Here is a 26,214-nt window from a genome sequence, read left to right as displayed (position 1 = left end):
CAAAATGTTAGAAATCAATATACGTTTCGATGCTGAATTCATTTCACTGTATGTCTCAAATTTGTAGTTATGACACCTTCTAAAATACATTTTGCATTGTTATTCCTGTGAATACTTTAACTGAAACTTGTGAGTTTTAGCAGTAAATAGTGTATTACAAAGACAAGTTTTAAGAACCACTATACTTTTGATAGTTACAGAGTAAATTATATATATGCTTTACCTTTTAGTGAGCATCCCAAATTATATTTTCATTAAATTAATATCATTTTACGTAGCCTTTATCCTAATATGTGTTGTAAATTAACGGTTAACCACTTTTCCTAATTTAGTCTTGTTGTTTATTTAATTGTTGTTGCGTATTTTTTTCATCCAGTTATTATATTATCATCACACAAATCTCTTATTTGGATGGGCCTATATAAGAATTCCTTTGTCCGTCAAGTACCGCCCTTCCCGAACTGTTTTCTTCTTATATCCCTGAAACCCATACCGGTTATTATTAATTTCCAGCCGGACGGACAACGACAGAACAATATCCGCCTGTCTTCGGAGTGGGGGTAGTTATCTTAAAATCAAGTTCTTATAACAGATCTCTTGATTGTTTGGACAACATTGTTTGCCTTTTTGCGGTTGAAAATTTCAAATATTGTTGAAACCTGTAAATTCAATGGATTGAAACGTCACACAACCCTGCAACGTTTATATAAAGTGCAAGTTTACACATTTAGTTCCATACCTCTGCCTTTTACCTTAAACAAAATAATTCCCTCTTTAGACTTTAAGAATTATACAAAATTGTTGTTGTTTTATCTTAAAAAGAGCTGAACCTATGAAATATTGTATTGAATTTCATATAAACCTTTTGGCTAATAAATAAATTTGACATAAAGTAAATAACACTGACTGTTACTTTATTCTAAAAAAAATTGTCTTTTTTAAATTGAACTAACATTTTCATGTTTGTAATTTTGGAGACGATGAAATTAAAATTAAATTGAGTTCAATGTAGTTTGATACCACAAATGACGTCAAAAAAGAATTAAAAGGCTCACTGACCTTGATTCTTACCTGAATAATAGTTATCTCCAGTATTGGTTTTATTACTTAACACTATTGAATATAATATAACTTGTACAGTGAAAGATGACTAGAAATTACATGTAATACAATTAACTCCCACCGTGTACTTAACATTTCAGTTTTTTAAGCATTTGGACAATAATTGTTAATCCATTGAAAGAAATACAGTACATTAGCTAGATACAACGTTGGATGTAAACATTAAAAATAATATTCCAGATTGAAAATGAAAGGTACGTTGAACAGAACGTATTTGGATGCAATAGAAATTATCTGTAACTTTAAAAACGTTTTCAATCAATACATAAGATGGGTATTAATCTCTTTTAGTGATACTTCCTAGTATTTGTCAAATCATATTTCACATTTATATAATTTTATTTTTATTGTTTATAAATTTAAATATATCTTGTTCACATGATTCGAAAATGAAGTCCGTCATTCTCGTTGTCATATTTGTTATGCATTCGTCTCTAATGAATATTGAGGTAATTTCTATTTACACGTATTTCCACTCATTACACAGTATTGAACACTAGTTTGGGTTGTTTGTGTGGACAAATATTGTCTTTTTAACTCATCCAGAGCCTTTGTAATCGCACTTTGTGTTCCGTTTGTAATTCATCTTGCGCCGTCTGTCTTGTATCTATTAATTATTGCAAGTTGAGCCATAGAACATTTGTTTATCAACGGAATTCAATCATTCATTAAGTTTGTAGCTAAATCAATTTACAGTCCAAAGCATTATTATATTTACACCTGTGGAGTTTGCACTTTTTGTATTTTACCGAAGTTACTGTATGTACTGGTATTTGTTTTCTAGTCTGGGTATTTATATTACTTATTTTCTGTCCTTAAAAAAACATTTTTGGTGGAGAAGGATAGTCTCATGGCGACACAATTTAGGTAATATGATGACTAAAATAGTATAGCAAACATGATGTGAACTGAATTCTGTCTAAATAGCATCCGTATGACATGTATACGGTGTTCCGTTAGGGCCAGCGCCCGCTCCGTGTGAACTCGAAGCGCGAGAGTACGACGGTACGATGGCAAAGCGCGACAGTACAATGGCGAAGCGCGATAGTACGATTGTGTCAACACGACAGTACGATGGCGAAGCGCGACAGTACGATGGTGAAGCACGACAGTACGATGATGATGTCGCGCTTCGCCATCGTACTGTCGCGCTTCACCATCGTACTGTCGCGCTTCACCATCGTAGTGTCACCATCGTACTATCGCGCTTCGCCATCGTACTGTCATGTTATCACCATCGTACTGTCGCGCTTCGCCATCGTACTGTCTTACCTTCGCACTTCGCCTTCACAAGGAACATGCGCTGGTCCTAACGGAACACCGTACATGTACGAATGTTAACAAGAACAGTTGTTGTTGTTTTTTGTTGTTACATTTTAACCTTTAGCCTGCTGGCGGCAAATGGTTTTGCTTTTGCGATCATGATCTGCACCGTTCGCTATTCAGTCAGTAAATTTTCAGTGAACACCCCTTTCGAATATTAAATGGTATTGCCCAAATTGAATGATTGACCAGTCCATTTTAGAAATTTAGAAAGCTAAAGGTTAATGCAACTGAAACTGAAAAGGTTTTGGCTAATTTTGAACATTATCAACATTGACTTTCTAGACAATCAAATTATGTGCCACATATAGCCAGCTATAAAGTTGATAAAATAGAAAGTAACATGCAGCAAACCAATTAGCAAACAAACGACTGGGTCAAATAAAAAAAACAGTTACCTCTCTGTGACAGGGATCTTGCTTTTGATTTAGATCAATTAATCCATAACCATCAATTATTATTCACAGATCTAGCCAGATTAGATTAAACCCTTACCCTGCTAAATTTCTATAATGAACTTGTTCATCTTTCAATTTGGACAGCGCCATTAACTGAAAACTGGGTGCTTACCAAAAAGATACTGACTGAATGGCGGACAGTGCAGACCAAGATCAGTCTGCATGGAAGTGCAGTTTGATCTTGGTCTGCACTGGTCGCAAAGCCAGAAGCACTTGCTGCCAGCAGGCTAAGGATTAAAAGAGGAATCCAAATGATCAATATCGACAAAAATACAGTGCAGTACATATAACGCGAAATATCATTTAAAAAGTGTATACAGTGCAGTACATACAGCGCGGTATATCATTTAAAAAGAGTATATAGTGCAGTACATACAGCGCGAAATTTCCATTTAAAAAGAGTATACAGTGCAATACATACAGCTCGGAATATCATTTAAAAAGAGCATACAGTGCAGTACATACAGCGCGGAATATCATTTAAAAAAGGGTATACAGTGCAGTTCATACAGCGCGGAATATCAGTTAAAAAACTTTATACATTGCAGTACATACAGCGCGGAATATCATTTAAAAAGAGTATACAGTGCAGTACATACAGCGCGGAATATCATTTAAAAAGAGTATAAAGTGCAGTACATACAGCGCGAAGTTTCATTTAAAAAGAGTATACAATATATATAGCGCGAAATGTCATTTAAAAAGAGTATACAGTGCCAACAGGCTAAGGGTTAAAAGAGAAATCCAGATAATCAATATCGACAAAAATACAGTGAAGTACATACAGCGCGGAATATCATTTAAAAAGAGTATACAGTACAGTACATACAGCGCGGAATATCATTTTAAAAAGAGTATACAGTGTAGTACATACAGCGCGGAATATCATTTTAAAAGAGTATACAGTGCAGTACATACAGCGCGGAATATCATTTAAAAAGAGTATATAGGGCAATACATAAAGCGCGAAATGTCATTTAAAAAGAGTATACAGTATATATAGCGCGAAATATTATTTAAAAAGAGTATACAGTGCAGCACATACAGCGCGGAATATCATTTAAAAGGAGTATACAGTGCAGTACATACATCGCGGAATATCATTTAAAGAGTATACAGTGCAGTACATACAGCGCGGAATATCATTTAAAAAGAGTGACAGGTAAGCTGGTTCCCGGCTTGCTAATTGCTCATTTTGACGGGACATTGCATGCGTTTGAAAGTTTGGACTTTCCCCATGTTCTCAATCAAACATCAAATCATTGAGAACAGCTTGCTAACGCAGTGACTACCTCTGCGGCCGAAAGGCACTGTTCCATTACTCCTCAAATCTGTAATTAGAAAAGTGAAAGTTATAAAAAAGTACTAACGATTGCGGGTTAACACTATTGTTTCTAACGAACATTTACAATATGATATATATACATAGTCTAATGTAAAAGACAATGAATTTAACATTTATTTTCGTCTTACAGCATTAAAATAGACATAAGCTATAATATTTAGGTCAAAGTTGAAAGATACTAACTAGTAAATCATACGGAGTGCTTCAAATATCCGGGTTCGAAACCCGCCACAGGCAATTGGGATTTTTCGTCATAAAATGCTATGCTCTTTGATTTGTTACGGCTAAAAGTCGTAAGAATGCAATTGCGAAATAATGGAACAGGGGCAGGATGGCTGTTGAACATGTCATTACCTCTATCAAACCTCAGTCAGTTTTTATTTGCTTGGTTGCATTCTATGCTTTCAAAGATTCATCTTGTAGATTTTATAATACATTTAATGTGTATTTATCATGGAAATGTATGGAATCCTTAATCCGGTTTTCTAGCACTTAAACCTATCAAACCGGAAAATCAACATAGTCGTAGTTTGCTTCGGAATCCTTTTTATTTTAACGTTGTGACATATTTATCAATAACGTATTTATAAAGAACAACGAATGCATTTTCCCTTGCACGGTGAGTTATATTAGGCCGGTTATATCACTAAATATAATGTCAGAGCCTGAACCTAATTTCAACACGAAGTTTTATTGGTGATTTATAATCTTTAGTTAAGTATGCTGGAAAAATGTCCTCAAAAGAAACCAAACCCAAAGTCTGAAAATTAGGTGATTAAGGGTAGCTTCCCTTAGACTTAAATTAAACAATCTAAATAAAATCAATTAAACATGCATGCATTAAATAAAATACAGTTCTAGATCATAATTAATTGTCGTAACTGTTTATGAATTCCGAGCAATATATCAAGTACCTCACCCATCTGCAGTAAGATTGAAATACATTCTTTTTTACGAATCCTCTATGAATGTTGTTTGTTTTGTTTCTGACTCTGAGATACACATGTTTGGTGTTGAAACCCCTTATAACTCCAATGCCAGAGAGTTTGTTTCAGAAATATGTCTGTATAAACTAAGGTAGAATTCTATGTCCTGAATTTTGACACCTATTTTCTGAATTTTGACACCACGATGTTTCTTAACAAAGATGGTAAAATACTAAACCTAGCCTACCAGTACTTGCTAGAAATCTTAAAATATCTTTTTTCCTGATATTCGAAGAACACGTTTATGCCAAACTATACCAGTAGTAGAACAATACAGCATTATTGTCCACAGTACCAGTCACAATACGTATTACAGGTTACTTCAGAATTCCAGACGTAATATCTCAAAAATGTGCCATGATATTTTGAGGACTTTTCTCTATGTTTTATTTCTTTAGATACTAAATATATCACACCAAAAAGTTCATGTCCCCAAAAGTTAAAATTGTCGACCTATATAGACTGTATTGGTGGATGCATTTTAACATGACTCTTCGTTTTAGACATTTTCCCTTATTTTTTTATACATGGCTGCAATGACCGTCAAAGTTGTCATCAAATTATGGACAATACATGATAACAATACTTAATGAATATTCATATTATGCCGTTTTAATATGTAACAATTTTGTTTACTACATATCACAAAATTTAATGTAAACAGAATATTACATTGCAACGTAATACTCATACTCGCGCTATTAATTCAATTTATTTTATGTTTTTCGGTGGTTTATCGAAATATAACGGTGAATTATATCCTGTTAAACTCACTGGCCACCCAGTGAAAATTATGAAATCTGATACCCGGATTAACGTCAAAAAGTTTACCGAGCGTACTGAAAGCCGGAAACAATATGACGATGACGTCGTTAAAATGACGTCATCTTTGCGATGCTTCCTGATAAAGTTTCCCGCAAATTTCGACATTTTATTGAAATAAACACAACAAAAGTAGAGTTTTAGACATAAAATAAACAGAAAAATTGTTTGTATCGATGTAATATCACGGTAATTTCACTCGTGAACACCAAAAGTTGTTATTTTCACTCGTGGCTGCGCCACTCAAGAAAATATCGCTTTTGGTGCCCACTCGGTGAAATTATAACGTGATATTACACCGAAACCAACAATTATCCTCTATATCATGTAAATCTTAACTTGACAAACATAAGTAGCACCTATTAGAACTAAGTATTCAATCAAGCAAATTTCTAGCCCAATTGTTTATTTCTTTCATTAATAATTCAGTAATTTGTTCACAGAATGAAACACTTATCCATAACTATTTTTGTTCAATTTCTTTCAAAGTTTGGTATTTTCTTTCTAGAGATAGAACATAAACTTTTTGAAGACAAAATAGACAATAAATAAATTCAATCTGTAAGAAGATCCTTTGGAAGCATAGAAATGTACACCTTTTACATATTGCTATCCCAGACCAGTAATAAAAACAAATCAATATAATTAACCTACTTTAAAATATCACAGATAACTTATTTCTATATGAAATATCCGTAGATAAGGTCGTGACGAAGTCAGCAGTTGACCAGGTCAGAAATGTGCTATAAATATCTTAAATTAGTACATGAAGTGCCATCTTATCAATTAGCCCTTCTATAAAAGGCTCTTTTAAAGAAGGTGTAAACTTTGAAAAAAATGAACCCCTAGGCCCCGTCATGAAATGTAAACCGATCTTGTAGAAAATGTTTCATAATAAATATACGCGTATGTCGTGCGGACAGATAGAGATTGGTTAAACATATCCATAGTAACAGGTTGGTTGGCAGACATGTCTGCAACTAGACAAGTATGTTTATATGAATATGGTAAAAACAAGAGTCGAAACCACAGACACGAGCATTGGACCAGGGATGAAAACATGGCCAAATAGATGAAAAGACCTGTTTTCATCCAAAGTCACACCAAAAAGAGAAATATTTAGTGAAATATGAGCGCCTTTAATAGTGTATATTAAACAATTACTTTTAAATAAGACTTTGTTCGGAGGAAATATATAAATAAATATATACAACTGTCGACCTGTTTACCCATTTCCATGTCTTACCTGCTGACTTGTCACATACCGACACATTTACCTAATTCCTTGTCTTACCTGCTGACTTGTCACATACCGACCTGTCTCTTAGTCTACTACTTGAGAGATAGAAACTTAAAATCGCACGATATTTTCCATTTTGTGTCCATTTCTTCAAGACGGATATTCAATATCGAATTATTAGAACTGCCTTCCTTTATAGCAAATCATAATACACTAAAAACAATTATTTCAACGCCCCCAGCCTTTCCCTCCCCCCTTCTCCCCAACCCCTCGATATTTTGCAAAATCTTATATAATATTACAATATTATATTACTTGTTGTAGATATACGGTTCGATGGTAACTGTTTTGGCGGTAAAGTGGTTTTATGTTTTAATATGGAAACAACATACGAGTATATCTATACATAACAAACAGATAATTAGGAAAAAGTACAAACATTAAAACACATAGTGGGGCTAAGTTTTGTTAAGTGTATACTGAAAACGGTCCCAATAAGGAAGTTAAAATTCTAAATTTACTTCTTCTTATCTACGTATAGTTAGTCGTGTCTTTCTATTTCCTTTAATATTTACAGATTTTTGAGGTGAGATGACTGTTTTATATAAACTTAAGGGTTGCCGTACCATTTTAATCAAAATCAAACACTTTGATTTTATTAGTTAATATGACATTTCAATTAAAATAACTAATACTCATCAGAAACACTTTAAGAGGAAATGGTAAACATTTTTCATCAAAAAGGAATAAATCTCAAGAGAAGCGAGGGATTTACATATTTTTAAGGTTAGACATTCCATTATCACGAAAAACAAACACATTTTTTTATGTTTTATCAATATTTAGGTTGAAATACGCATTTTGTAACCAAAATGGGGCAAATACACATGTAAACGAAAATGACGTCAGACGTCTTGTCTCGCGACGTTACAAAGATGAGGGGCCTCCGTGCCCGAGTGGTTGAGGTCACTTACTTCAAATCTATTGCCCTCACCGATGTGGGTTCGAGCCTCACTCGGGGCGTTGAATTCTTCGTGTCAGGAAGCCATCCAGATGGCATACGGAAGGTCAGTGGTTCTACCCAGGTGCCCGTTCGTGATAAAATAATGCACGGAAGGGCACCTGGAGTCTTCCACCACCATCAAAGGTAGAAAGTTGTCATATGCCTATAATTATGTCGGTGCGCCGTTAAATCCAACAAAAAAGATACAAAGATGCACACGACATTAAAGTTCCATTTCATTTTAATATATGCAGCATAGCTGTATAATAGTCTCGTCCAGTATTGAATAGAGAAATATGCTATAAAGAAGAAAGTGTAAATAAAATTATATTCCGTTTTGTGTGGAAAAAAATAAAAACCAGTAAACAGCGTACAGGAACTTTGGCAAATCTGTATCACTGACAGTAAATGATACTGTATGCAGTGATTGATAATATACGAGGGGCGTTCAATAAATAATGAAACTCCGTGTGTAGTTCCGTAACCGGTGGTTATTTTTAAATGCGGTTTTAGTACTTTATAGAGCAATTTATTGGAAATAAAATGCCATAAGAATGATAAAAATCAGTAGATTCAAAGTAAAAATATGATCATTTAAGTGAGGTGTATTCAGGCATACTGGACCATTTTATTTCCAAAATATTGAGATTGTAATATGCAATTCCTTAATTCTACTATTCAGCAACTAGAAGTGTAGTTCAATTTTCAGTTTAAACAGTAAAAACAAATCATCATCTTTACATAAACATTTGAAAACTAAAATAAAAAAAATGATAACAGAATGGAGTATGTAAATATTTACTCAAAAAATGATAAGTTGAGCGCAGTAAGCCTCTGCAGTTCTGTCAGGTGTGATGTTCATCGTTAAAAGAATTCTTGTATTTTAAGTTGATACTAATTTCTTAATTCTCGATTGCGAAACAAGTTCTTACAACTTAGATTAATCGCTCTCGAGACTCATTCCAGTTTAGATGTTTTAGTTGTGTTGTAAAATGAAGAACGCAATAAGTAGTTAAAAACAAACTCAATCACATCACAAATTGCTGTACCTCGTAGAAAAATGAAAGAATTTTGTGATTTTACAAGTTATTCTATTATATTCTGAGACCCTGGATGCCCAGAACAAACCTATGATTATTTTTGCTATGGTCCAGTATACCCGAGTACACCTCACTCAAATGGTTATATTTTAACTTTGAATCTACCGATTTTTATCATTAGTACGATATTTTGTTTTCAATAAATTGCTCTATGTGCTGAAAACCGCATTCAAAAATAACCACCGGTTACGGAACAACACACGGAGTATCATTTAATTTATTTATTGAACGCCCCTCGTAAACACATTGATTTTCGTATGGGATTTATTTTTGTTGAATTTGTGGTTGAGTCAGTATATATTACCACTTTAGCTTTATGTTGGGTTTTGAATTACAGGCAGCAATATCTCGACATCCCAGCATTATTTTGCGGGGAGGGAGAGAACCCGGTGGCGACATTCCAACATTAATTTGGGGAAATCAAGTGGTGAAATTCCTGCCTTAATTTTGGGGGACGAATCCACTTGCGGCATTGTTGTTTTGTCTGAGTGCTAACAATTTGATCATCATTTAAAGTGTTCCGTCTTGTTGACTCCTTTTAAAATACTTTGCTTGATATAAATTATATAGCTTAGTACTATTTTTGTTACAAAATGTCTCTCAGTTTCTATTTATGATGTCATGATGTAACTTTTACAGCCGCATGTCAACAAAGACAGCAAATATGGGTTGGACAACATTATTCCTACTTGTTCCACTAATCCATGGAGGTACTAAAACAACGCGTTTTTATTTTGTCATTAATAACATGATAACAAAATTATTGAACATTTAAAGTTTATAGTCAGAAACACATTTTTGATATAGAGGATATGAAATGAGTGTCTATTCATATTGAATTTATTAAACGAGTTGAATAAAATAATAAAATTCGAGGCACTGCCGAGCATGCTATCAATTTTATTCAAGGAGTTTAATAAATTCAATGTGGAAAGTCACATATGTAATATTCTTTTTATCACATGTTAACTTTTCCTGTCGCAACATCAAAAAGTGTTCTTTCTTTTACTATATAAACAAGTCAATTTGACCAACGTCTCCTGTACCATAAACGACGTCGACGCTTTATTACACTTGCGTGTTATCATTTTTATGTAATGGCTTTATTACACTCCCGCGACTTCAAACATGTGATAAATGTATATAATGGATACCTACAATTAGCACTGATAAACGGACAATAAAACTTGAGTATGCGTATTTGAATGTCGCATGATAATAAATTGTAAATGTGTAAAGTATAAAATTAAATGAGTTTGTATTGAAGGTCAAGTATGCCATTTCGGCATTCTACGGTTTTTATGAAAAGGCATGAGCGCGTTGAGCTACATTTTCTTCCGAAGGATGCCGAATTTCCTACGATATGCGTAATCACACGGAAATTGTCAAGTGTAATTACAGGTCAACCAGCCGGACGTGACTATATGTATGCCGTATTTTTGTGCCCCCTTTTGAAGACGGGGTATATTGCTTTGCACCTGTCTGTCGAGTTGGTTGGTAGATTGGTCGGTCGTTAAGTAGGTCGGAAGAGAGAAAGGTTCCAGCCCAAGAACTTGAGAATTTCTTGACCCAGAAATTATAACTTGCCAGCATGATTGGGCTTACGGACAAAATTACCCTAATTGTTTTGGGGGTCAATATGTCAGAGGTCAAGGGGACCTGAACCTCGAAAACTATTTCCGGACAATAACTTGAGAACCACTTGACCAATTTGACAGAACTATTAGGTTTATAATGTAGATGACCTCCATTTGTTTTTGGTTATTAAGTTAAAGTCAAGGCCACAGAGCCTTAATAAACGTTTCTGTTCAATAACTAACTTAAGAACCCCTTGACCAACAATCTTTAAACGTAAAAGCATAATTTGGCTTAAAAAGAAAATGACTTAAACCATGAAAAAATGTTCTGCTCAATAACTTAAGAATCACTTGACATAGAACCTTCAAACTTAATAGCATGACCCCAACACTTGAACAGTTTCTGTTATATAATGATAACTACTTGACCGAGAACCTTCAAACTTGATGGCCTGATAAGGCTTATAAAGTAGAAGACTCTTACTGTCTTGAGAGTTAGTAATCAAAGGTCAAGGACATTGCAAACGGTTTCTTCTCAGTTAAATTTATTACCCCTTGACAAAGAACCTTCAAACCTAATAGCATAGTTGGGATTATCAAGAACATGCTACCCTATTTTGGGCTGTCAGTCAGTCAAAGGTCAAGGTCACTGGAACCTGAACATTGAAAACTTTTCCTGCACGGTAAGTTGAGAATCCCTTTCTCCAGAGCCTCCAAACTTGATAGAGTGGTTGGATGTAAGAAGTAATCCTAGTGTTTTCGGGTCAGTAAGTCACAGGTCAAGGTAACAGGGACTTGAATCTTGAAACCCGTTTCTACTTAATAACCTAAGAAACAACTGACCAAATGTCTACAAACTTGATTGTTTGACTGGGCTTATGAAGTAGAAGACTCCTAACGTTTTGGAGTTTAGTTGATTAGAATCATAGTAATCACAATATTGAAAGTGCGACAAACCCATTATGGGGGGGGCATTACTGTTTTGTTACATCTTTTGTTTATACAGCATTATCGCTCCACTGTTTACAATGTAGTGGTATTTCTCAGCCACGACATTGCAAGTTCGTTGGAGAATGTAACCCAGGTGAGGTAATTATAAAATAGTATTTTTTCACTGTGTAATGTATTGTTTAACGTTAAGATTTTGTAAAACATTATTAATATCTTTTATTTACACTTCTAATAATACTTAACTTTTACCCTGCTAAATTTCCAAACTGGACTGGTCCAACATTCAGTTTTGGCAATACCATTTGTTATTGATAGCGAACAGTGTAGACCTTGATCAAAAAGTGTAGGCTGATCTTGGTCTGCACTTGTCCTAAAGGTAAGGTTCAGTTGCCGCCAGCAGGCTGGAGGTTAATAGATAATACGTATCATATTGTTGGAGTAAAGTTATTCTTGATAGAATTACTTGTAAAATATGCAGTGCGATCAATCAAGCAAATTTCTTGTTTCACAAAAGAAAATCTTCTTATATATTATATTATATGAAACATGATCATATTCCAATACTAGAATGCCACAGAGAGGGCTTCATTGATATTCATTCTTAAAACAGAACAAAATCACGCAAACATTTAGTGTAACGACCGTATGTAACTTTGTACAAGATATACATTTTGGACAGAGTGCATTCAATGTCAGACAAGAGCATCATATTTATAGTATACTATATGAATTGTGAACACGAATTATTTAACGGTATTTGAACATTATGTTTACAGGTATGTGGTGTAGAGGAAGTTATCAACAGCTATGGAGTTCATGTTTATAATGTTGGATGTATAACAAGTTTGGTAAGAAAATTATAAGATAACAATAAACATTTCTAGACAAAAGGGAACACACAAAATGTCACAGAACAAAAACATTACCAGACAAACAGGGAACACAATGTCACAGGACAAAAACAGTATCAGACAAACAGGGAACACACACAATGTCACATACCAAAAAAACATTACCAGACAAAAAGGGAACACACAAAATTTCACAGAACAAAACATTATCAGAGAATCAGGGAACACACGCAATGTCACGTAACAAAAACATTACAAGACAACAAGGGAAAACACAGAGTGCCAAAGAGCAAAAAACATTACCAGACAAAAGGGAACACACAAATGTCACAGACAAAACAAATACAGACAAACAGGAACACACAGATGTCACAGACAAAAAACAAACAAACAACAGAACAAAGAGGGAACACACAACAGAGTGCACAGAGACACAACAAAAACATTACAGACAAAAGGAACACACAGATGTCACAGACAAAAGAATTACCAGACAAACAGGAACACACAGATGTCACAGAACAAAAAAGTTACCAAACAAACAGGAACACACAGATGTCACAGAACAGAAACAATCAACACAAGGAACACAAACAAGAAACATACAGACAACAGGAACACACTAATGTCACATAACAAAAACATTACAGACAACAGGAACACACAGAATGTCACATACAAAAAAATTACCAGACAAACAGGGAAACACAAGTTCACAGAACAAAAACATTACCAAACCAAACAAACAGGGAACACACAGAATGTCACAGAACAGAAACAATACAAGACAACAAGGGAACACACAGAGTGACACAGAGCAAAAACATTACCAGACAAACAGGGAACACACAGAATGTCACATAACAAAAAAATATTACCAGACAAACAGGGAACACACAGAATGTCACAAAACAGAAACAATACAAGGCAACAAGGAAATATACAGAGTGCCAAAGAGCTAAAACATTACTAGACAAACAGGGAGCACACAGAATGTCTCAAAACAGAAACAATACAAGACAACAATGGAACACACAGAGTGTCAAAGAGCCTAAACATTACTAGACAATCAGGGAATACACAGAATGTCACAAAACAAAATCATTACCGGACAAAGAGGGAACACACAGAGTGTCACATTACAAAAGCATAACCAGACAAACAGGGAACACACACAATGTCACATAACAAAAACATTACTAGACAAGCAGGTAACACGCAGAATGTTAAATAACAAAAGCATAAGCAGACAAACAGGGAACACACAAAATGTCACATCACAAAACATTACTAGACAAGCAGGTAACACACAGAATGCCACAGAACAAAACATTACCAGACAAACAGGGAACACAAAGAATGTCACAGAACAGAAACAATACAAGACAACAAGGGAACACACAGAGTGTCACAGAGCAAAAACATTACCAGACAAACAGGGAACACACAGAATGCCACATAACAAAAACATTTACATTTCCAGACAAACAGGGAACACACAGAATGTCACAGGAAAGAAACAATACAAGACAACAAGGAAACACACAGTGTCGCAGAGCAAAATCATTACCAGACAAACAGGGAACACACCGAATGTCACAGAACAAAAGCATATTCAGACAAACATGGACCACACAAAATGTCATTTAACAAAAACATTGCTAGACAAGCAGGAAAGGTAACAGACAAAGTGTCACAGAACAAAAACATTACCAGACAAAGAGGGAACAAACAGAATGTCACAGAACAGAAACATTACCAGACAAAGAGGGAACACACAGAATGTCACAGAACAAAATCTTTACCAAGCAAAGAGGGAACACACAGAATGTCACAGAACAAATATATTTCGAGACAAAGTCTCCAAAGACAAGTTGTCAGTACCCACCCTAAAAACACATACACAAAAATAATCGGGGTCGACTTTGATCGGTCTGCAGAAAACATACAAAGGGAGGAATTAGAGAAAGTTAAATCGATGCAATGGATACCGAACCTTACTCCTGCCATTGGGAATAATCTCACATACCTACTATAATTACACATACCTTTCAAATGAAAATCTTCACATTTGGACCGTTCATACTAACTGCTTGTTTTCAGATACTCTCCACTATTTTGAGTGCATGCTTGTGACTTATGTACTAGAAATGTCAATGAATACTGTTTACACTAAAGGGAACGATAGGAATACAACGTTTGCCATTTTTAATCAATATTCATTAGTCATTCTGTAAATACATAATTACATCATAAAGAAATTACGTTTTATACAATTTCAGCTCTTTATGTCAAAACGTTGAATTTGAAATATACCTTTCTACTCCAATTAAACATTTCATTTAGTAAACATGATAAATTGCTTCCTTCCTTCTATATTAATCTGGTGCAAGGTAAAAGACTGTTTATTTGCAATTACAGCTTTGTCAAAACACGTCGACCCATCATAAAAGATCAAATAATGAAGTTTGTCTGGAATGCTGCCAGGGAGACCTATGTAATGCCCAAGGATGTGGAGAGCCCGGTATTCTGATTTGTTCTAATAAACTTTTTTCTGATTATTTAAAATCAAGAAACAGCCTAACCAATAATGATATTTTAAAAGGGGACATCATGTGACTGCTTTTGACCAATGAAAATATTGCGTTTTTTTTTTCTTTTTACCTTTCTGTAGGTAAAAATCTTTTTGTCTAACAAATACAGCTTTGCAAGTAATTGTAAAAAGTAAGTAAAGTATTAATTCGTTAGGTATAAATCTAACATATATAAACTTACTGTGTATGTAAAGTGTATCTAGCAGCAATCGTATGCTGATTTTGTTAAAGTTAGCTGCCAACATTAAATCGCCCCTACTGGATGTACGCATGTATTGAATATTGCACACTGGCCTTTCAATCCTGAGGTCGGGGGTTCGATCCCCGGCATCTACTCGTGAATTTTCAGAAACGCTTTTTCAGTGTTTCCCACCCAACTAGAGTGTACTGGTCAGGAACCCAGGCAATCCTTGCGTGTATCAGTGCTATACACTGGGCACGTTAAAGAACCATGCTGTCTATTCGCAACGAGCTAGGCTAAGTTAGCCGGACAAGCCTGTATCTGATTTCTGATCTCTCTGTCGTGGGGGCTTTGTCTCACTCTGTCCCTCTGGTCAGATCGCTCTGTGTCTGTACTAGTAGAGGATGAATTATGCGCCCTGTGTGGCTGCATTTGAACGTGAAATTGATCATGAAAAGGGCGCTATATAAATCTGGTATGATGATAATAATAATAATAATAAAGGTTAGGGTTAACATAGGTTTTATAGTGTACACTCAGTGCGTGCGTACATTCAATGCGGGAGAATTAATGCGTACCTAAATTTAAGACAAAACACTATTTATACACATAAACATTATACGCAAAATATGCCTTTAAAGTTCTGAATTCTAGGCGAGTATATCTATAAGCACTGACACTATTACTGATAAATAGTTATGGTAAGGCTGGTGTAAAAATGTCTCTCCGTACACGGTCTCCATGTTGTTATATTGTCTGGTCGATTTGGGACCATAGAGTTTTTTCTGTGTATCTGTATCATACAGTTCCGTTTTAGATAGTGACAGGGGGGTGCAAGGCGTGTTGCACAAATCACCAAGCATTATACCCAATCAAACCGGGTATGACTTGGATGTATTCTGTGCTTGCAAGGGATTTTTTTCATAAATTCTATTTCTGGGAGGACCAATTTTGAAGTCGTCCCATTGTTTGAGATATGTAAAGGGAAACGGCCAATTATTTCTCTATGAGATCCAAACTATTGTTAGATGTTTAAAAAGATTAAAGGTAGCGGAGTTTGCGAAAATTCCGGATTTGCAAACCAAATCCGGAGACTGTTTAAGACATTACATTATATTCCTGCGGTAACCGAAATTCTCTATTCGGAGTGTGATTTATCAGCAGTTTCAGACTGTTTAAGACATTACAATATATTCCTGAGGTAACCGAAATTCTCTATTCGGAGTGTGATTTATCAGCAGTTTCAGACTGTTTAAGACATTACAATATATTCCTGCGGTAACCGAAATTCTCTATTCGGAGTGTGATTTATCAGCAGTTTCAGACTGTTTAAGACATTACAATATATTCCTGCGGTAACAGAAATTCTCTATTCGGAGTGTGATTTATCAGTAGTTTCCAACCTTCCATAATACACCTGGATGACTTCCTTACATGAGGAATGCAACATTATTAGCCAGGCTTGAATACACATCGGTGAGGGGCGAGTGATTGAAAGTCAGCGACTTAATCCTTACTATGCTGGACACGATTGATTCTGCCTTCGCAACCAGTGTAGACCAAGATAAGTCTGCACATCCGTGCAGTCTGATTATTGTCTTCACTGTTCGATATTCAATCATTAAACTTTCAGTAAACACCCCTTCAAATGATAAATGGTACCGCCCAAAATGGAAGAAGGACCAGTCCATTATTGTAATTTAGAGGCCTAAAATGTGATAAAGGTTTATGGTATTCGTTTTACTTATCTTGGTCTGTCTCCGTTTCTATATTTGAAAAAAACAATTGCATAATTTTGTACGAATATTACGTGAAGAAGACACATCTTTACTTTACCTGTATCGCAAGAATTCTTTATTATCGTTGGATTATTTTTTTTTTCAAACCTATGCTTCCAAAATAGCAAATAAAATCGGTGAAAGTCCAGAACGCAACCAATGAACATAATAAGTGTCTCGGTTCATGAAAGGTAATGGAAGGTACATCATCCTCAGAGCCTCTAGCATCGCCCTATTTTTTGGTAAAAACGAATGTACTTAGTAATCTACCTCCACCAATAACCAGACAATATAACAACACTTAATCCAGGTACGTGGAGAGATTTAACAAAATGTATTGTAATATTAAAAGCAGAATATCCACCAACTTTAGTGTGGCATTAAATACAGTATTCCCACAAAACAGTATTGTTACATTAAATACAGGATATCCAAAAAAAATGTATTGTGACATTAAATATAGGCTATCTACAAAATGTATTGTAACATTAAATACAGGATATCCACCAGCTTTATTGTGGCATTAAATACAGGATATCCACAGAATTTATTGTGACAATAAATACAGGATATTCACAAAACAGTTTTGTGACATTAAATACAGGATATCCAAAAAAATTATTGTGACATACAGGATATCCAAAAAAATTATTGTGACATTAAATATAGGCTATCCACAAAATGTATCGAAACATTTAATACAGGATATCCACCAACTTTATTGTGAGATTAAATACAGGATATCAACAAAATGTATTGTGACATTAAATATAGGCTATCCACTGAAAATATTCTGACATCAAATACAAGATATCCACAAAATGTCGTGTGGCATTAAATACATGCTATTCGCAAAATGCATTGTAACATTAATTGCATACTATCTATAAAATATTTTGTGACTTTAAATACAGGATATTCACAAAACTGTATTGTGACATTAAATATAGGATATCCAAAAATGTATTGTGACATTAAATATAGGCTATACACAGAATGTATTGTAACATTTAATACAGAATATCCACCAACATTATGTTAGATTAAATATAGGTTATCCACTGAATATATTGTGACATCAAATACAGGATATCCACAAAATGTCGTGTGACATTAAATGCATGCTATTCGCAAAATGCATTGTGCATCAAATACAGGAAATCCACAAAATGTATTACTACGTTAAATACAGGCTATCTACTAAAAGTATTGTGACATTAAATACATAATATCCACAAAATGTAGTGCGACATTATTTACATGGTATCCACAAAATGTAGTGTGACATTAAATACAGGATATCCACAAAATGTAGTGTGACATTAAATGCATGGTATTTACAAAAGGTATTGTAACATTTAACACATGATATCCACAAAATGTAGTGTGACATTAAATACACATGTTATTTACAAAATGTATTGTAACATTAATTACATACTACCCATAAAATCTTTTGTGACTTGAAATACAGGATATCCAATAAATAGAGGTCCAGTCTGTCTTAGTTGCTCTTTGCAGAAAGATCCTGTTTCTTGCCATACCATTGAGTTTTGCGAACCAGGCGACGTAAGTACTTTTTAAACATTTTGATTTATTATTTAAGTCATGTCATCGTATTGTAAGCTTTGATTTATCAATATATTTCATTGTAAATTAATGCAAGTTTCGATTTATCTTTTTATTTTATCGTATTGCGTGTTCAATTTATCATTTAGTTCATGGTATTGCAAGTTCAATTTATCATTTCATTCCATGGTATTATATGTTTCGATTGCCCATTTTATTTCAGGATATTGCAAGTTTCAATTAATACTTTTATATTTTGGAATTGCTATCAATAACTTTCTTCGCTTAATGACTGCATACTCAAAACTCAAAAAAAAATTTTTCAGGTTTGCAAACATGAAGTCATTCGAGAGTTTGGAGACACGCTGTATAACATCGGTTGTTCCAGCTTGCTGGTTAGTATGTTATTTTGTTGCGTTTAATTTACATTTACAATGCTGTTTACATCTTGCATTGCATGTACCACACTCAGCCTTACTCAGATAGCCTATATTTTTTTGAAAGGTCGATTTTTAATGGTACTTATATGCTATTAAGTAAGAACAAAGTTAATTCTATCTGTTATAAAGATGTACTTGTGGTAGTGGACCTGTAATAACAATTGCTTTTTCTGCGCTTGAGATGTTGGCATTCTGTGGCCTGAACCGAAGGCCATGCGCATGTATGAGCTATTTGAGTTTGAATGACCAAGAAATGCTGAAACGCAATAGACGAACGTAAATTCACGGAAATTAACGATTGTTAATGCGGGCAACTACCTTGAATTGGTTGTCGCTCATTTCATAATTAGTTCCTTTGGTATTTAATTGATGCAGTGCGTAACTGAAACGACAGTAACTGTTATAATTGTAACTTTATCTCCCGACTTCATCTCAGTGTTGTTATATTTTCTGGTCCTTCGGGATCATTGAATTTTTGAAGATTTGAAGATTGAATACCGCTTAAGCCGGTGCTAGGGGGCGTAGGCAGCGTTGCATATTCCATTACTGCTCATGAACAGACTCAATAAAACCGAGTCTGCAATTTTCACTGTTTGCTTTGTTCTCGGTGCTTCCGAGGGATCCACTTTCCAGATTTTATTTTTTATTATACAATGTATTTGTTAAGGAATGTAAACACGATTACCAAGAAGCCACGTCTATTATCGGTCGGGATGTTACGAGCGTCCAGGAACAAAGTGATATTGCTCTACGCTCGATGACAGAGCACGTGTGCAGTAAATGTTGCGATACTGATCTATGCAATAAAAATTGTAATGGAACAACACATGCCTCAGGTGCGTTAAGTCAGATGACATTTTATACAACACGAGTACGACTATTCATGTGTATATCGAAATGATTTAATTTGTTCGCTTTAAGCATTACAAGTCCCACAATTGATAAAGTATGTATCACTGTTTCAGGGCGATTTAAAGAAAACCGTGACAAAATTACTTAACAATAACACAAAAGCATACAATATAATCAGTTAAATGTTGTAATAGCGTACCTGTTTATTTTATGTAAACGCATGAAACGTCATATGCTCTATAGCTTCAGACCACTGTTCTTCGAGTCCATGTATGCATGGTCGTTGCGAGAATACCGTGAATGGATTTACATGTAATTGCGACCCTTCTTATACTGGTGACACCTGTGATACTTGTAAGTTACTTCTTACTGGCATATTGTGATACTCCTCCGAGCAAAAAGTACAATCTAGCATAACTGTCCAAAGGTATACACTGGTGTAAGTTTGAACAAAGAAGTATAAAATTTTTATAGCTCTTTGGTTTGAACTGCAATGGCCAGTATGTTAAAGTAGCAAAAACTTAAATCAAGTAGTATATACCTAGGTGGAGATTTTAATGCTAAGCGATTAGGTATAATGTTCTATGCCTTTCCTTTTGCATTCTGTAGTTTTTATTAATCTTTCCTTTGGAATATGGGAGCATATGGAAACGCGCTTTATTTCTTCGACTCATTCATTGTCCGTTGAAACACATTCACTCTCCATTTAACATTTGCCATCAACAGGATTTGAGCCAGTTTTTGTTCTCTCACCTTATATAGTTTATGAATATATACAGAAGATAGGGGAGTAAAGGCTTGGGAACACAAAAAATAGAGCCGCGCCATGAAAAAACCAACATAGTGCCATTGCGACCAGCATGGATCAAGACCAGCCTGCGCATCCGCTTTAAAAGCCTATATAAATAATAAAAACCTCAAATGCACTATGCTGGATTTTTCATGGTGCAGTTTAAATTTCAATGATCAAAGTTTGAAATGAGTTATTTTGCCATATTTGGAATATCGGAATAATCAACCATATATACATTTTCCGCCTATGTTGATAAAACTGGTTGGTATCACATTATTACAGTTTCCTTCCCGTTGTTATAGTTCAGTCATTCACACATAGTTTTCTATAAATATATTTTTATTGTCTTTTTATTGTAATTGATAGTGCCAACGGCATAGTAGCATAGTAAATCTAAATAAATTGCTCCCAGTTATATGACTAATATTAAATATGGCATGAAGCTTGGTTTTCAACAAGCTAGCCATAAAGACATGTGACGTGTATATTGTTAAGTTTTGGAAATGACAAGGCCAGATTGAGGCAGATATATTTACAATCTTACATTTCTTACAAGTTGCCTGAAGCAAGGTTACCCTAAGGCTAGCCAGACATATACTATATTCATAGTAATATTTTATTAAAGAGGTAATCCAGCTGGCTTGAAGCAATGTAATCCACAGGCTATCCACAAATTTATTATTTAGTCTTAGAAGACATAAGGCTGGCTTGAGGCTAGGTCACTCACAGGCTAGGCGTAGATATATTGTTTAATCTAAGAGGTCATACAGATGGCCCGAAGTCTGAAGCAAGCTTACCTTTACGCTAGCCACAGGTATGTAAGACGTCATAAGGTTGGTAAGAGATAAGGTTACCCACAGGCTAGTCATAAACATGTTGTTTAAACGTTGAGGTCACAAGGCTGGTTTGATGCATGGCTACTCAGTCGCACCCCGCGTAAGAAATAATGCTGAAGTGGTATTTTACAATATTTGTTAAGACTGTACTGGAAACCGCCATCACTGTGTCAATGTGACTTACAAACCACTTGAAACACACATAAACGCTTGTTTGTATAGAAATGATTTAGGCATAAATACATTATTCTTTCTGTTTATTAGATATGGGGAAATGTTACAATAATCCTTGTGTTCATGGAAAATGTTATGAAAACCAAGAAGGATATGTATGTGTATGTGATACAGGCTACGAAGGTCAACTCTGTGATAATAGTAAGTGCTTCCTTAGAACAGTCATGCATCACGTTCACATTTGGATAAAATAAAGTTATACTCATCATTGATTGGTTGTGTTCATATATGATAACATAAAGTTATCATGTCCGTGATCGGTTGTGCTTATAATACGATGAAGAAACTGTTATGCATGCATGCCAGTGATCGGTTTTGTACATAATTTGATGAAATACAGTTAGGCTTTCCGGTAATCGACTTTGCTTATACATGTAATGCGGTAAAATACGAGTACAGTTATGCATGCCAATAATCGGCTGTGTTAATAATGCCTTACAATACAGTTTGCAAGTTTATATTTCTGTATAATGGCATACTTTTACACCCACGAAGCATTGACGTTGTCTAGGATTGAAAAAAAAACAGTCATTGATTTACAATAGCTAATGTTTTCTTCTATTTAAGTGACAGATCCCTGTCTATCGGGTCTCTGCAATGGAACAACAAATGTCACAGGTATGTTTTTTACATCAGATGAATAATGTTCATGTTTTATTTACAAATACTGTATCAATTTGATAAATAAGTGCATACTTGAATAGAGTTATACACCGAAAGTAAGCTTATAGGGTTTAACCGTCATTCGCTCAATTTATGGATATTATTCTTCCCTGGGAGTTTCTGGTGACATTTCTAGATTTAAATCTCTCTTTTTATGACAATATCAATATGCGAGTACAATATGAAAACATATAATTAAAAAAAATAATAACGCGGTCTTAAATTCGCACATCGGTCCTAGCGCGAAATACGCGAAAATTCGTCCTACGCGAATAAAAATATCGTAATTCTATGATTCTCAATAAAAGGTAGTTCTTACATCTCATCGGGACTGAGCTGTTTTGGTGGTACACTTCTGGTCTGTTTTGTCGGGCCCTTATAGGTGTTTCATTTGTTGCTCTGTCTTCTGCAAAGGCATTGAGCACATACGTTTTCTTCAGAATTGCTTTTTATATACATTTATAAGAGCGTTTTTGTTTTCTACATTAACATGTCTACTTAATTGAGGCTACTGTGTGTCTTAGTGATTCGCCTGGCAGGAATAACTTTAAATTTTACTGTCCTGTGAATTTGTAACTTGGTGGAGGTAAGAGTTAGGTTTTGGTGCACCAAAAGCCGGTTTAAGCTCCCCCATTGATGGTTTTGCCCCTGACCAAGGCGCGTGCTGGATTAAGGTTCGGGATGGCTGCGTTTCTGGAAAGTGGCTTTTGCTGTTGGATATTTATCCTTGTTTTTTATCAGTAAGCGCATATCAATAATATGCGCACAAAATGGTTTCTAAACTCATAAGCGCTTTTGCTTATTTTCCAGATCCTGCCTTATCCACAATTGTAGGTTTCACTAGCATTATAGTTGACAGCTTTAAAGCCAGTATTACTGTTTCAGCGTGAGAGCCTTGGCGGAAACGTAAATATTAATGTTACGTTTGTATTTTCAGATCACTGTTCTTCTAGTCCATGTATGCATGGTCTTTGTGAGAATACCGTTAATGGATTTAAATGTAATTGTGACTCTTCTTATACTGGTGACACCTGTGATACTTCAAGTTGTAAGTTACTTGTTATTTATTAATCCAAAACGATTCTTTTCCGGACAAATATTCCAAATATTACAATTTAGCATTAAAGGGCTTTGGTGTCAGGATATTATTCAAATGTGTGTGCTCCAGTCTTTAGCTTGTAGAATGCACATGGCAATAGATTTTATAAGAAACCATCACTCATGCTATACCGGTATTGTATTCAATTTAGTTCACTTTTTAACTCTGGAGATTTTATATTCTCTTTCATGGTATGTCTTTGGGCACTTATAGCTTTTTTAAACGTTAAAACAATTAGGACCCGTTCACATTTCTTTCGAAACATTAAGTTGCTCAAAATGAATAGGTTCTTATCCAGTATTTACTTTGTGGCTATAGCATTGCCATGAATATAAATAAGGTCGATCGTTAGAAAAATGAGATTGACATTTTATTGTTGTATGTTAGACATTTTGCCAGCTAAGAAAAATCCTGCCAAAGATTTTCTGAGGGAGCATGTCCCCGCCACTGTGCCCAAATCCTGGGTCCATTCCTGCCAACGTAGATGGGTATATCTAAAAATCCTTTTCTATGTTTTCGGTTTCAAATTTTTCCCATATATTTCTATTTTATCAAGTGCCTTATAAAATTTGTATATTTCAGACTTTGGGATCATGAAGTCCATTCAATATATGTGTAATAGAGTTCAGCTTAAGCCGGTGCTAGAATGCTGGAGAGATATTGCACATTTCATTATCTCTCATGAACAGACATTCAAAACGAATCTGCTATAATTCTTCTTGATTGCATACTTTGCTTCCAAAGGATCTTTTTACAGATTTTATTGCAATGTGAATCTAATCCTAAAAATGAAAACCGCCAGACATTTATTCAATATTATGATTTGTGCGATTTGCATTTTTAAACACACATATCATTAGCCGCACCTCGATCCAACCCTCAATCAAACAAACACAATACACACTACTTTTAATTTTAAAACCAGTGAAGAAGAGAAAAATATCCAATCCAATTTAGAGACGTTTTATATATTATGTAATGTACGTTTTGCTTTTACGGAGCACCGCTGTGTTTCACTGCACCTTACGACAAAAATATTTTACACATGGTAACCTATATGGTGTTTTCGAGGAAATCACTTTAGAACACTCTGATGCATCATACAAAGTATAAATATTCCAAACCTTCATATCTGCCCTAAAAGTCATAGGACCTCATTATACAGTTCGCCGGTCCATAGTTTGTGTCTTGACTGGTCTAAAACTGAACACTAAAGATTGGTGGGCTAAAGTTAAACCTTAAAGCAACAATTATGAAAATGTATTTCTGATGTAATGTTATAAAAACACTTACTAAATCGCGAGTTGGTTATTTTTTAAACTCTTTTGCCCGAAGTCCGACTTGCAAAACTATTTGCCCGTTGTCCAAATTACCGGTCAAATGTCAAAACTTTTTGCCCGAGGTCCAAATCACAGGTCAGTAGTCCAGACTACCTTTTTACTATTGGTCAGCAAGCCATTCAATATGTATATAACAAAAAAACCCGCAAAGTTTCACGATTCAAATGTTTTATTTGTATGTCCTTTTGTGGACACAACTCAATCGTCAACCTGTAAAATGCGAATACTCTACAATTGTTTCTATATTTTGGCTCAATGTGTAGATACATCTCGGTTTTCAGCTTGTAAATTTGCCGCGTCTATATTACAGATCGTCTTCAACTTGTAAACTTGTCGCATCTAAAGTACACCTATTTTCTATATTTCAGCTCCTTGTGTGGACAAAACTGTGCCTTCAACTTGTAAACTTGCCGCATCTATAGTGTGTCAAGATAAGACCCATGCCTTGAATGGGGGCTGTATGCACTACTGTGGCTTTTGTTAAATCTTGAATTATTATATCTGTATCAGTTCCATTTAATAAATACAGCTGTTTAAGATCAATGTCTTCATATTAATGTGCATTAGAACCAATGTTTTAAAGTCGCCTAAATTAACCGTATAACGATCAAGTCTATTTTCGCAGAAACAGCCTTGGTGAAACATCTGTGAATGAATTACGGTGTCACAGAAAATAACCTCACTGAATGAGGGTCTACTTTGCAATGCATGGCTCTCTGGCTGTATTTAGGTGCTCCGCGCTTTCGGGGAATCTACCCTTCTGTATTATATACATTATTGATTTTTTTCTCTATAATACGTACATGAATCCTTTGCATACCTTGGGTTTTAGTTTTACTCGGATAATGAAAATCATACACGAGAAAGCGTTCAATTGGCTTATGAAAGTTCAGTGGTTCTACAATGGATCCGGCTAACTGCTATTAAAAACTAAGGCATATAATTGGTTTTATTCTACTTACAAAGCGGTTGTTTTGAAATCAAAATTGGGGTTACACTCTAAGATTTAGAGGTAAATTGTCACTCAGTTGTCACTCATTTTACAAAGAAACAGTAA

At 34.8% G+C, this 26,214-nt stretch overlaps 1 protein-coding gene across 2 annotated transcripts; it reads left to right on the top strand.

Moving 5' to 3' along the window:
* Positions 1-7,812: 7,812 nt before the first annotated feature.
* LOC123542639 (fibropellin-1-like) lies at positions 7,813-25,696 on the top strand. 2 transcript variants are annotated; one of them, XM_045328574.2, is made up of 13 exons: positions 7,813-7,882; positions 10,039-10,109; positions 11,983-12,065; positions 12,704-12,775; positions 15,200-15,302; positions 18,806-18,900; positions 19,227-19,295; positions 20,008-20,176; positions 20,436-20,546; positions 22,086-22,196; positions 22,623-22,673; positions 23,656-23,766; positions 25,526-25,696. In XM_045328574.2, the coding sequence occupies exons 2-13, from the start codon at positions 10,043-10,045 to the stop codon at positions 25,639-25,641; spliced, it is 1,158 nt and encodes a 385-aa protein (XP_045184509.2). In that variant the 5' UTR covers positions 7,813-7,882; positions 10,039-10,042; the 3' UTR covers positions 25,642-25,696. The 2 variants fall into 2 exon arrangements, with proteins under 2 accessions (XP_045184509.2, XP_045184508.2); XM_045328573.2 differs by lacking the exon at positions 7,813-7,882 and adding an exon at positions 7,889-8,082.
* The last annotated feature ends 518 nt before the right edge of the window (positions 25,697-26,214 follow it).

Source organism: Mercenaria mercenaria, chromosome 19, assembly GCF_021730395.1.
Source record: "Mercenaria mercenaria strain notata chromosome 19, MADL_Memer_1, whole genome shotgun sequence".
Classification (NCBI taxonomy): Eukaryota; Metazoa; Mollusca; class Bivalvia; order Venerida; family Veneridae; genus Mercenaria; species Mercenaria mercenaria.
This window is presented reverse-complemented; position numbering and strand designations above follow the sequence as displayed.

Excerpts from the sequence above, each read along its gene's own strand:
- LOC123542639 (XM_045328574.2), top strand. The coding sequence starts at position 10,043 with ATGTCAACAAAGACAGCAAATATGGGTTGGACAACATTATTCCTACTT. Across the intron at positions 12,066-12,703 it reads GAGAATGTAACCCAGGTGAG|GTATGTGGTGTAGAGGAAGT; the intron begins GTAATTATAAAA and ends TTATGTTTACAG. Across the intron at positions 15,303-18,805 it reads CCAAGGATGTGGAGAGCCCG|GATATCCAATAAATAGAGGT; the intron begins GTATTCTGATTT and ends CTTGAAATACAG.